General features: G+C 42.3%; 1 protein-coding gene across 3 annotated transcripts in view; it reads right to left on the bottom strand.

Moving 5' to 3' along the window:
- Positions 1-2,635: 2,635 nt before the first annotated feature.
- The window catches only part of VEGFD (vascular endothelial growth factor D), a 37,571-nt gene continuing 26,601 nt past the window's right edge, over positions 2,636-13,605 (bottom strand). For 2 of the 3 annotated variants that reach the window (XM_040634145.1, XM_040634150.1), the window contains exons 4-7: positions 11,839-11,987; positions 9,505-9,605; positions 4,162-4,357; positions 2,636-3,359 (exon numbers count right to left, since the gene is read on the bottom strand). In XM_040634145.1, the coding sequence (XP_040490079.1) occupies positions 3,233-3,359; positions 4,162-4,357; positions 9,505-9,605; positions 11,839-11,987 (573 nt within the window). In that variant the 3' untranslated portion in view covers positions 2,636-3,232. The remainder of the gene's footprint in view (positions 3,360-4,161; positions 4,358-9,504; positions 9,606-11,838; positions 11,988-13,605) is intronic. The other variant, XM_040634154.1, reaches the window with a different exon arrangement.

Below are 13,605 nucleotides of genomic sequence, written 5' to 3'. Positions count from 1 at the left end.
CTGAGGATCATGAGTAAAGTAGACAAAGTCCAGCTCTTTTTGACCAAATGACCAAATCCATTAAGGTTACAATTTTCACCAAACTACTACTTCCTTGAAAGCCTTACACTGGCTCAGTTAGTAGAGCACGCGACTCTTAATCTCAGAGTCATGAGTTCAAGCCCCACATTGGGGATAGAGTTTACTTAAAAAAAAAAAAAAAGAAAAGAAAACACCCTAAAATGGATGATTTGTGTCATCTCCTTTATCAAGTATCTCAGTATTTTAATCTCATCCAACTTTGACCATGATGCTGTCTAATCTGTTTCCAACTCTAAAGGGCCTCCTGCCACACTGCTTTCTTTCTTTAGTCACAGATTTATGATCTGTGCTGCCCTATTAATATATTCTCCAGCCTCGTGGCTTCGATAATCAGGGACATCATGCATCACCGGCATTTACTGTGTTTGCTTTAAGCTCTTGAGGCTTCCCGCATATTTTTATTTTGCAACAAGTTGAGAATTTTCAGCCCACATTGCAAAGCTATTAGTATGACAAAGACTCCTGTACAATGACCAGTCAATTCTAATAAGGCAGGAGGCCAGTTACCCCACCTCCACCCTGAGGACCAGCCCCACCCCAGCTGAGACACAGCCTCGAGGATCCAAGTGCAAATCTCTTGGTAGTTACGGAGGGTCAGAAGTGCAAAGCCAGACAGCAAATACTTTTGTCCTAGCCCAGAATTCTCTATAATATCCTCCATCTAAATGGCAGTTAGGAAGCCAGAGCCACTAACCAAAACATGGTTTGAGTTGGTTTTAGGGAAGATCCAGGAATCCAGCATGAATCAAGAACTTTGCTCACAGTCATGCTTCTCTCTTTCAGGATGATCCCTTTAACTTGTAAATTGCATTGTATTTTTCAAATTGTTTTCACTTAAGGTAACTCAAGTGAAGTTTGCAACTCTGAGAGCAAGGAGAGGGGACCATCACCCACATTTGGGAGGTGTGGAAACTGAGGGTCCATGGGGTTGTTCAGCCTCATAATGAGATTAGGTGGCAGAGCCTGTCCTTGGATTTAGATTCTCTTTTTACCAAAGATGAGCAAAGCGACTCCTTGTGCAGTGTCCCTTGGGCTGCCTGCTGCCCCAGCTCTCAAGAGAATTTGACCAACAACTACAGAGGAGGAGAGGGTGCTAGGAACTGAATGAAGGAACACAGCTAGGAGTTGAAGGTTAATGCATTTTGTATGAGCCCTTTCAGAAGGCTAGGAATCGAACAGTGGAACTAGAAGGAAAAAGGCCCTTTGGCTTGAAGGTCATAAAGGGGGGCAAGAGGAACAGTGACAGGAGAGGAATGACTGGGCCAACGCCAGCAAATGACAGCAGTGATAATGGCAGCACAATGGGGACTGGTCCCAAGCCAGGTCCAGATCAGCCGTGTCCCCACAGCAGGGACTGAGAACTAAAGCCAAGAAAGGAGCAGGGGCCCAGAGCCAAAGGCTGCAGAGGACTTGGGTGAACGGGAGAATTCAGGAACTGTTCAGGGACCGAGAGAGGAAGTGCAGGGATTTGGGCCAGGATCCAACAATTCTATGGGCACCAGGAGAAACAGAACTATTTTGCTGTATTTGTTGATCATCATCTTCCCCGTTGTTATTGTTACAGCTCGGGTCACACAAATTTGATCAGGACAGTTTCCAACTGTAAGGAGGTCGCAGTGTATGGAGAGAGAAGCATGAACACAGCTATTTACAAAAGTCTGCGATGAAGTGTTGTAATAAACTGTGTATCTATTTCTGCAAGATGCTGTGGAGGGCATCCATTTTTAAGTTATTTGCTAAATAATTCTGTGCATTAACTTTTTAATTTGCTAAGACACTTAATATTCGTAGAGCTGCCTTCATTTTGCTAATGCTGTCTAACTCCCTCGGGTCTACCAAACTTTCAGTAAAGCCTGTGCTATCCAAAAAGTATTTGTTGGAGTGTTCTGGAAAAAAAGCAAGGGAAGAGGTCCATGCTTCATTCCCGGGTGGCCATGGGACAGGGAGAAGAATCGCTTGGCCACGAGAAGGGAGATGTGAACGACCAGAGAATGAGCGCACAAAGTTGGAGCTGGAGGCGGCCAGAAGACGCAAGCTTTCAAAGACAACAGGGTATCAGTGGGCTATCCTCCATCATGAGATGCGGGTCAAGTGAAGTCAAATTGGATCTCAAAGGAAAGATAGATTTTAACCTGATTCTTGGGTCACATTTGCTTAACCTCATTTATTTAGTTATTTTTAAAGATGTTATTTATCTAGGAGAGAGAGAGTGCGAGCATGAGTGGGGGGGGGGGATGGGCAGAGGGAGAAGCAGACTTCCCGCTGAGCAGGGAGCCAGATGGACAGATGACGGCTTGATCCCAAAACAGACATGGGGCTGGATCTCAAGACCCCAGGATCATGATCTGAGCCAAAGGCAGGTGCTTAACCTCATTTAGAATCCTAAACTTTCTGAGAACTACTCCCTGGTCTTCCCCAAACTGCCATCAAGTTTTGTTGTATCCATGGCTCTCCCCATCCCTCCCCCTTCTCAATTCCTTTCTCTCTTTAAAACATGTTTTTGCCTGTGGCATAAAATGTAGAGTGATACCGTATTAAATAACACAAAATTCCATGGCCTGAATAATGGTGTTTATTTTCTTTAAATACACTTAAATATGAAACAACAGACAGTAGTTCGCTAAACTCAAAACTACAAGCTGGACAGTAATCGGAAAACCAGTGCTGGTCCTACAAATCAAAATCTGCATAATAAAGAGTCAGAATCATTCACGAGAGAGTTGCATTAGCAAAGGACTTGGAGACTATAAAATTGCCTCATGGGCTTTGAGTTAGCAATCATATGGCCCCTCTGATTCTAGGATGATCAGACCTTTTTCATTCACCAAACCAAACCAAACCAAGCAAAACAAACAAACAAACAAAAAAACCCAAAAAACCAAAAACCAAAACCAAAAAACCCCACAAAAGGTTTACACAGGCTCCCTCCTCTCCGTTCTCAGTGTGCAGGGGTATCTTTAGTTGGAAGACATCTGTCAGTGAACCAGGGTTGCTCAGCTGGTGTGTAATGGAAGGGGAGTCTGGATTCACTGTGGGACTGGGCAAAACGGATTTTTTTCCTAGTACCTGGAAAAAAAAAAGTGACAGTAACTTGGCAAAGCAGCATGCTGTTTAAAACGTCAGGGATGGGGAGCTTAGGGACAAAGTGGAGTCAAGGATTTTCTTGACCGTGGAGCCCACAGGCAGCCCTCTTCTCCTTTGGAAAGCGGCAATGCTTTGCACATGCTGGTTTTCCATTTGCACACGTTCTGGTGTGAAAGGGACATCTGTCCTCACAGCTGTTGCAAAAGAAAATAAACATGAGAATTCGGAATCAAGGACTACATCCAAAGAACTAACTCTGTTCCGCCTGGATTACGTTTTCCAAGTGAATTTTCCAGATACGTATTGAAAATGTCAGTATAAAATCCTGAATGGTTATTCCACATGGATGCAAAATCTATGAAAACCCAAACGGTAACCTGTAAGGGTTCTAGTTATCAATAAATTTCTTGCTATATAAATCCAGTGCCAGCCCCTTCCTCTATGAAAAAACAAACAAACATAGGTGGACATGTATCGAGAGATATCGAACCAAAGAGTCCTGCTGATCTGCAACTCACCCCCTCAGATAATTGTTTAAATCTTATCAATGAAGTTTTTGCTGAAGATCCATACCCAACAATAGCTGGCAGGATTTTTTCTTTTTTTTTTTTTTAAGATTTATTTCTTTATTTGAGAGAGGGGAGTGGAGGGGCAGAGGGGGAGAGAGAGAGTCTCAAGCAGACATCCCACTGAGCGCAGAGACTGACACGGGGCTCGATCCCAGGACCCTGAGATCAGGACCTGAGCTGAAACAAAGAGTCAGCCGCTTGGTTGCCAGTTCAGCCACCCAGGCGCCCCAGGACTGTCTTGCTTCCACAATTAATCATCACTCTAAATACTCTCACTTCGTTAGTTGCCAAACCCCTGTTTTACTATGCCAAAAAGGGGCTTGGGCACTGCAAACACTGCTTTAAGAAGGAATCTCACCAAATCGAAAGGACATTCACATTCAATGTCAACGGGTCAAATGAAGGTGAAAATGAAAATGCCTTTGACCTGCAGGTGTCTGCATGAAATATCTTGTGCTTCCGGCAGCAGCTCTCCAGGCTCTCTCTGCACTCCATGCAACTGCAGTTTTCGGGGTGCTGGATGAGATCTCTGGGACACAGTGTTTTACAGACACACTCACAACGATCTTCGTCAAACTTCATGTGCGGCCCACAGAGAGCCAGTTCCTGGAGATGAGAGTGGTCTAAATGGAAACAGAAAAGGGTGGCTCGAATGGCTGCAGCATGGGTAGCGTGGCATCGAAGTCGGCTGTGTGATTTCCGTTATTCTAAAAATAACGTGGATCCTCCTGATCTCCTTTCCTGTAGACGTTTGCTCCTCATCTGTTCACGCGGTGAAGGATGGTCACCTCTGATTTCATAATACGAACACCGAATTCATGTGTTCTCTTAAGTTTGTGAGAAATAGATTATAAGCTGAATATTTTTGATAAGATTTTTAAAGAGATTTTTAGGTTGGTGACCTGTTACAAAATGCAAACGTTCACAACCAAGTATTAGTAATAAAACATAGGATAGCTAAGAATTATGAGTCTGGGCCTTCCTAGTTTTTAGATGGAGATTACAAGGAGGGAGGAAGGGAAGTATCCGCATGAGAGAAATACACCTTAGACCTTCCAGGGTGTGGATAGAAACAGTGATGTACTTCCTCACCACAGATCACAAGGCTGTTACAACAGACACAACGGTGATGATAAACTTTGATTCCACAGACATCTGTTGGAAGAATATGTTCAGCTGAGAGGAGGGTCTGAGTGGTTTTTGACACACTGAGTTGACAGCTATTTCTTCTAGAAAGTGTACACAACAATTGCGTAACTACTACTCCGTGTCCAATTCCAATCATCAAGTTGACATTCAGTACAGGAAATAGAAGAGATAGAAACTTGGGAAGAACTCGACTGTGACACTTGAGCATTCTTGAAGGTTCTGGAGGCAAGTACATGGTTAGTTTCTTCCCCAAACCTGCTTCTCTCCAAATCTGTCTCATTTGGGGAATGGTGCCATCACTCCCGACTCTCCTGCCATATTGGGTCTCATCGCTTTGTCCACCTGGGTCTGCCATCCTGAATTTGTTCTATCATTTCCATCAACACTGCCACCACCTCAGCTGAGTCAGTGTCCTTATATTTTTTTGTGTAGACAGCTGTCACGGATCTTACCATCACAACTTTTATCCCTTCAGTCCATTTTCCACAATATTATCAAATGCAAATCTAATCACATCGCTCTACTGCTTTAAGTTCCTTAAAAGGTTTCCAATAAAAGACTATTTTCCCACCAATTCATATGAGACCCTCCATGAATCAGATCTTATTAACCTCCCAGACTCACCTCTCTCCCTCCCCCCTTCATATATATCTTATGTTCCATCCATACCAAATTATACTACTTTTTGTTCCCCTGATATGCCAGCATCTCTCAGCCCCATGCTTTTGGCCTTGCCCTTCTCCCTGCCCGTCATCTTTATCCCCAGGTATCTTTCCCAACTGCTACAAGTTTAGCCAAGTGCCCTTACCCTGTGCATATTCTCATCCTATCCTTTCTTGCACTGCTTACATTTGTCTATTTCCTCTGTGAATTAAAAAATGCTGAAGGTTATAGGAATCAGATCTCATCATTCTGACATAAAATAGGCACATGATAAACGTGGAGGTCATCTGCTGTAATAAAAGGGTCCTGAAACAGGCTGGCGTATGAAGACTCTGAAGAATCCCATCCATTGTTCCAAGACACTGGGTTAAACCGTATGTTCTTGTCAATATCTGACCACTGACAGTACATCAAAATGGCAATCTCATGTTGTCTAATCTCATAGTTTTAACTGCTCTGTGGTTGATGATATTCAAGGAACCATGTGGAAAGGGTGTTGGAAGGCTAGATCTGGGAAGATTCTTGGAATTGTGTGAAGAGGAAAAAGGTGAGCTTTGTAAGCCATATGCCAAAGAGGCATATGCCACTTTGGGGCAAAATGAGGATAGATTGTTCCCACTGGATATTCTTTCCTGCTTTGTCAAAGATTAATTGACCATATATTCGTGGGTTCATTTTTGGGTTTTCTATTCTGTTCCATTGATCTGTGTATCTATTTTTGTGTCAGTACATACTGTTTTGATGACTACAGCTTTGTAATATAACTTGAAGTCTGGAATTGCCCATTGGTTGATAAATGGATAAAGAAGAAGTGGACTATTATTCAGCCATAAAAAAAGAATGAAACTTTGCCCTGCACAATGACATGAATGGAGCTAGAGAGTATACTGCTAAGTGAAATCAGTCAGTCAGAGAAAGACAAATACCATATGATTTCACTCATGTGGAATTTAAGAAACAAAACAAACGAGCAAAGGGGGAAAAAGAGGGAGCGAGACAAACCGAGAACCAGACTCTTAACTCTGGAGAACAAACTGATGGGTACCAGAGGGGAGGTGGGTGGGGGGATAGGGGAACTAGGTGACGGGGATTAAGGAGGGCACTAGTTGTGATGAGCTCGAGGTGATGTGGAATTCAACAGAATTGCTGAATCACAATATTGTGTACCTGAAACTACTCTAACAGTATGTGTTAACTATATTGGAATTAAAATAAAAACGAAAAGGAAAACAACAAAACGAATGGCTTCTTAAAGGATAGTGAAGTAACTCTTAAAATACTTGCATGACTCACTAGGTGGCGGTAGAGATTCATTCACACCACTTCAGGGAGCATCAATGCCCTTGGGTGGTTTTGGGGAAACAGAGTCCACTAGGTGTTTGCTGAGCTACAGCAAGGTAGTTGCAGAGGCCGGCTTCGATCCCTACAGGCATTAATTAAAAGTAACAGAGACTGGGGCACCTGGCTGGCTCAGGTGGTAGAGCATGTGACTCTTGATCTCGGGGTCACGAGCTCGAGTTCCACTCTGGTGTAGAGATTACTTAAAAAAAAAAAAAAAGTAACAGATATTGGGTGTAGGAGAACTGAGTGAAGCAGCAACTAGCTAAGGGTGATACCCTGAAGTATTGTATAGTGATTTCAGTCCTAGGGAGGTTGATGATGGAATGCCATGAGTTCTGTTCCCAGCCTTGTTTCATTCATCATTTTTATCAATAAGCTCACGGATTTTTTTCCAAATAAATTCTTGAAGTTGTGGGTATCTTGAATTTAAAATATAAAATGGGGACTCCCCGATTTTTCTTTTTTGGTATTGTTTGTTGAAACACTTTAAAGCTATGAGCTGAACCCAAAGAGATGAAATTAAACTGGTCTTGGATTCACTAGCCCGAATGTGCTCATTCAAGGAAGAGAAGTCATTGTAGATGTAGAAAAGGCAGTTGCCTTAACAGCCACTCGTGTCAAAAGGGTGTTCAGTGAAGAGTAAACTCAGTGTATGTCATCAGTTTCATGAGGCCGCTGGAGCAGTGACTGTGACCTAGCTACCCCACGCCTCTCACTTCCATCACTGCTACAACTTCCCCAAAAGTCCCCTGCCTCCATCCCTGCCCTGGGCCAACACATCCTCTTCTACCCTGTCGCTGGTTGATTGTGTTAAAATTCAAATTGGTGCTGCCATGGGTCGCCCTGGGCGGCTCGGTCGGTTAAGTGTCCAACTCTTAGTTTCAGCTCATGGTTTGTGATCTCTTGGGTCATGAGATAGAGCTCCCTTTGGGCTCCGTGCTCAGCAGGAAGTCTGCTTGAAGAGTCTCTCTCCCCAACTCATGTGCGGGTCCACGCATGCGTGCACGCGCACACTTTTTCACTCTAAAATAAATCAATCTTTTAAAAAAATTCTAATCGGTGCTATCACTCTCCTGCTTGAACCAGTTGAGGGGTTTCCCTTTGCCCTTAGCGTCACATCCAGTCTCTGGGACAAGATGCCCAAGGTCCCCTGTGAACCTCTCCAGCTTCCTCTCGCACATCTACCCAGTCCCTTCCCATTATGTTCCCACCATGCTGAACTTTTTTTTTTTTTTAGCACCCTGACATGCTACCTTCTCTCACTTCCAGTCCTGAGCACTCATGTTTCCCCTGCTCAGAGCACTTCTCTCCTTTCCCCCCACTCTCCCCACCCTCAGCACACACGTACACCAGCTGAGTCCCTCCGCAGGATGTCTCTTTTATGAATTGTATATTGGTCGCATGTTGAAATGATCCTATTTTGATATGTTAGATTCAATAAGATATATAAAGATTCAATTTACTTGTTCCTTTTGACCTTCTTAATGTGAGTACTACAAAATGTAAGTTACATATTGACTCTCACTGTCATTGCATTGAACAGGCCTTTCTGGAGAGAGAGACTGAGGGTCAATATAGTTTACTATCCAACAAGAATGTGCCCGGGGTGACTGGGCTGCCTTGGTGGGTGGCAGGCTTCTCCATGAGTGAGGTATATTCTAGCAGAGGATGATCTGGACACTTGGTGGGAAGGATGGAGATGACATTCAACACCCGCATGAGCTTTCAGGAAAACATGTAGAAGGAAGCGGAGAGACAGAAGTCTAGAAAGTAGAATGTTAATTTATGGTTTCTAGAACAGCGTTCCATAGAGTTTAGTCCTTACAGAGTCTTGCTTGTAGGTCATTGTTTAAAACAAGCAAGTTTCAAAGTGCATGACTCCTTGTGCTTTTTTTCAGTGGAATCCTGTCCTGTCCTCTGGGAAATAAATTTTAACAATGCATTCATTTTCAGCCAGAGTCATCACCAAACATCACAGCATTACAACTTCTGAGCCGTGATGACATTTGGTTCCCAACTTCTCTTAGCCCAATAGCTAGCCATGTTTTGCTTTTACTTTGCCCTAGTTTCAGAAAAAGTTTTCTCCTACTCCCTCCTTTTTTTTTCTCAAATAACTGGCCTGTTTTCACATGCCACTGTTGAAAGAAACCAACAAGTCTAAAATGACTTTATGTTCCTGTGAGACTTTTATACAAATCAATTAGTAAATTGTGGTTGACTAGTGTTTAGTTCTGAAGTGGCTTTCATGAAAGGCTACAATTGCCTTTCAAATCCGATGTTGTGGGATGCTCTAATCACTGGGCTTTTAAGATTAAAAAGCAGAGTCATGCATTGGTAGACTGCCTGTGTAATGAGAGCAGAGAAGGTTCTGGAACATTACTGCTTCGATCACTCTTAGATAAGTAATCTGGAGAAAATGACTAGACATCTTGGTGTGTCCATTTTGTCATTGTAAAAAAAGGGATAATAGTACATTATGGATGGTTGTGAGGATGAAATGAGTTAATGCATCTAAAAGGCTTACAACATTGCCTGATCATAGTAAGCACTCAGTAGATGTTAGTTACAATTGTTATTTTTATGATTACTATTATTATTTCTTTACTGTTATCATTACCTTCCATTCCAACAAGTGGATTCTCCTCCTGTAAAACACATTTACATTTGTCGTTATCCCACAGCATGTCAATAGGACAGAGTTTCTTGGAATGGGAACAGCTAGGAAAAGAAAACAATGAACCAGATTTAAAATCTTTCAAGGGCAATCATACCTTTGGGGCATTTTTTAAAAAAATGTTGAATACATTTCTGAGTGGAGAACAGTGAAGGTTTAAGGAGCTTAATCCATATTTATGAACTGCATGTTATTAGATAGTAATTCTGTAAGTACAGATATTCTATTTGGAAACTAAACTGTAATTTTGGACAGTTGTAATCTTTTTAAGAAGATTGCTGTTAAAACTGTGCAAATTAGCTGTCAACAGAGCTTATTAACCAAAAGTAAACATAGTCCTGACAGAGCTGTTAAGCACTACCTTCTTCAAAATGGAGATAAGGGGTGACTGGGTGGCTCAGTCGTTTGAGCATCCGACTCCGGATTTTGGGTCAGGTCATGATCTCAGGGTCATGAGATTGAGCCCCATGTCAGGTTCCATGCTGGGCATGCAGCCTGCCTAAAATTCTCTCTCTCCTTCTGCCCCTCCCCCCGCGCCATGCAATGCACTCTCTCTCCCTCTCAAATAAATAAATAAATCTTTAAAAATAAAATAAAATGGGGAGTGCCTGGGTGGCTCAGCCGTTAAGCAATAGCCTTCGGCTCAGCTCATGATCCCAGGGTCCTTGGATTGAGCCCTGCATCGGGCTCCGTGCTCGGAGGGAAGCTTGCTTCTCCCTCTTACAATCCCCTTGCCTGTGTTCCCTCTCTCGCTGTCTCTCTCTGTCAAACAAATAAATAAAATCTTTTAAAAAAATAAAATAAAATAAAATGGAGATAAGAACACTGAAGGACAGCTGGAACAACTTGAGGATAAATGTTCTTTTCATAAGAGCTTTCTTTTTGGCTTGAGAGCGATACAAGTGTCTTCTTGGCTTGGAGATAACTGGCAGTAAGCAGCCACTCACCCAGTACATTTACTGCTCTCCTTCTGCAAGATCTAAGTAGCTAACTTAGTTACTTTAGGTTTTCATTCACTGGCATTTGCCCTTCGTTTCTCTATATGAAATTCTTTTTTTCCTCCCAAATAAGTGATTCTTACCTTTGATTTCAGGGCACCAGGGTGTCCTAATTTGTCTCATAAAGAACCACAGACTACTCTCAAGAAATTTCAAAGTCAAATGAATGTTAAGCCATTTTAATTTAAAATAAGACTTTTCCATTTGGTACTCTTTTTTTTTAAAATATCCTTTGCCCATTTTCTTTTTGTTTTTTTTTAAGATTTTATTTATTTATTTGACAGAGATAGAGACAGCCAGCGAGAGAGGGAACACAAGCAGGGGGAGTGGGAGAGAAAGAAGCAGGCTCACAGCAGAAGAGCCTGATGTGGGGCTCGATCCCATAACGCCGGGATCACGCCCTGAGCCAAAGGCAGACGCTCTAACCGCTGTGCCACCCAGGCGCCCCCCATTTGGTACTCTTAAGAGGAAAGTCAGAAAAGTCACCAGCCGCTCTCAGCGACTTTGGGGACCTCCCCCCCCTTCATTTTGGGACTTAAAAGGATAAACAGCCAGAAATGAGTTTCATGTAATGCTTGTTCGGAATAGGGACATGTGCCAAAGTTGAGGCCGGAGTAGACTCATACAACTGCACTGGACTATGCATATTAAGAACAAAGGTTTCAGGGCATCTGGGTGGTTCAGTCGGTTAAGCGTCTGACTCTTGTTTTAGGCTCAGGTCGTGGTCTCAGGGTCGTGAAATCAAGCCCTGCGTGGGGCTCTATGCTCAGCTTGGAGTCTGCTTGAATTTCTCTCCCAAGCCGTCTGCTCCTCCCCTGCCCTGTGCTTGCTCTCTCTTTAAAATAAATAAATAAATCCTAAAAAAAAGAAGAAGAAGGAGAAGAAGAACAAAGGTGTCTAGGGGCACCTGGGTGGCTCAGCTGGTTAAGTGTCTGACTCGTGATTTCAGCTCAGGTCATGATCTCAGGTGGTGAGATCGAGCCCCACGTCAGGCTCTGCGCTGGGCATGGAGCCTGCTTAAGATTCTCTCTCACCCTCTCCCTCTGCCCCTCTCACCCCACCACCCCCTGATCACATGTGCACACGCTCTCTAAGAAATAAAAAATAAAAATAATTTTTAAAATGAACAAAGGTATCTGTAAGTAGATGGGTAAGTTCATAACCACTGAGTTTTTGGTCCTACGTCAATGTACATCTAACACCTAATTAATGAAGTGTTCTCCACCTACAACTTCAGCAAAGGCAAGAACAAGCATAACGGAATACAAGAAGTGCTTACTGATCTTCTTCTGGGATCTGGATGGATCTTCTGATAATGGAGTATGGATGGCGGGGAGCAGTGGGCAAGCACTTACAACCTGTATGGTTGGCAACTTTAACAGGCACTAATTCCGGTACTGAAGTCAAAGGCACTGATATCTCAAAGAGCTAGAAGAGAGAAAGAACCATAACACATATAATATTTTTAGATAATAATTTCTATAGTCTGCATTGTCCTTTATGGTAGTGACTTTAGCAAAGCTGTCCATTAACGATAGAACTCATAAGGATAAGGGCTGACATGACGGAAAGGATGTTGGGCTGAGAGTCAGGAGACCAGAGGCTTATGCAACCTTACCTAGTATTTAAGCTTGACCAAATCTTTTAACTTTTTGGTGTCACTGGTACCCCTGTAAAAGGCATGGTTGGTCCCTGCTCCTGTTTTAAATCTGAGTATAAGTTATACAGACTAAATGAAATTACAGGGATGAGAGACACAGGGAACAGACCTGCACTTAACCTGTAGCTTGGAGTCAAGCCCAACTGAGCCCACTCGAAACTAACTGACTCGTGAATACATGGGTAAGAATAAGTCATTATTGTTTGAAACCACAGAGTTTTAGGGTGTGTATGATTACATTACACATTACGTTACACAGTAATAGCTGACTGATACAAGATCACCATAATGATAGGTAACATGAATATCATTCTTTCGATGTTTCTACACGCCAGGTCTTGTTTTATATTAATTCATTTACCCCTTATAACAACATCATAGGGCGGGTTTTTTCTTTATCCACCCCCAACTCTATACAGGTGAAGAAACGGATGTACAGAGAGGTTACATAACTTGCCTAAGGCCACATAACTATTTATTGGAAGAGTGGGGATTTGAATTCAGGCAGCCTGCTCTAAAGCCAGAGGTGCTACTCTTTAAGAATATGCCTTAGTACTTTTTGGAACAAAATGTCTGTGGCCAGAAGAAGCGAGGTGGGATCTTGCCAAGTAGAATTCAGAGAAATGTCAATTACTTTGTTTTTAGAGCGGTTCTATGGTATATGGATAAATTTGAATTTGATTTTAGTGTTCTGTTCATTCAATCCCCATTCCACATAGTCCTTACTACACAGAGTATTCATTTACTCACTTTGTTTCAAAGACGTATTTCGTCAAATAGTCCATAACTTTGGGGTGAGAGGTAGTTTTTTTAAAGCTACTATTAAAATGTTCAAGTGTGCATATTTGGAAAGAAAAACTGCTGTAGACTTACACTTAAGTACATTCTTTAAAACTAATCATTTGTTGAGTACAACAGTCAAAATAAAGTACTCAACTATTATTAAGTGGAAACGATCCATTAAAGTTGTGTTTATTCTGACCTTTTGATATGTAATGGACCCTCTATGAGTCTGAGTAAGAGAATGTTTTTAGAGTGTTTACTTTGCATAAACTTCATATTCTTGCGAAATTTTTCAGCTATGCTTTAGGGAATAACACGGCCATGAACCAAAGCCTCTTACATTATGCAAGCTTTGTTTCTACTGACAGTTGCTGCTTAACCGTACTTACGTCATCCCCCCCCCCCGTTGTCAAATAGTAAGAGGTCAGAATTTTTACAAGTTCCAAGATTCTCTAAAAGAATTTAGAAAAAGAAACTCAACAGTTTGTGGGATATTTTAGGAGGTAGTGGGAATAAAATTAAGGATAAGTTAACCTATTATCAAATCAGCATTCCATTCTTTCCATCCAGTTAAGATAATTCTCCTCTAAAAAAGGGGGGGGG

The sequence above is a fragment of the Ursus maritimus genome, assembly GCF_017311325.1.
Source record: "Ursus maritimus isolate PB19 chromosome X unlocalized genomic scaffold, ASM1731132v1 scaffold_X1, whole genome shotgun sequence".
NCBI lineage: Eukaryota > Metazoa > Chordata > Mammalia > Carnivora > Ursidae > Ursus > Ursus maritimus.
The sequence above is the reverse complement of the archived record's forward strand: the minus strand, read 5'-3'. Positions and strand labels throughout refer to the sequence as shown.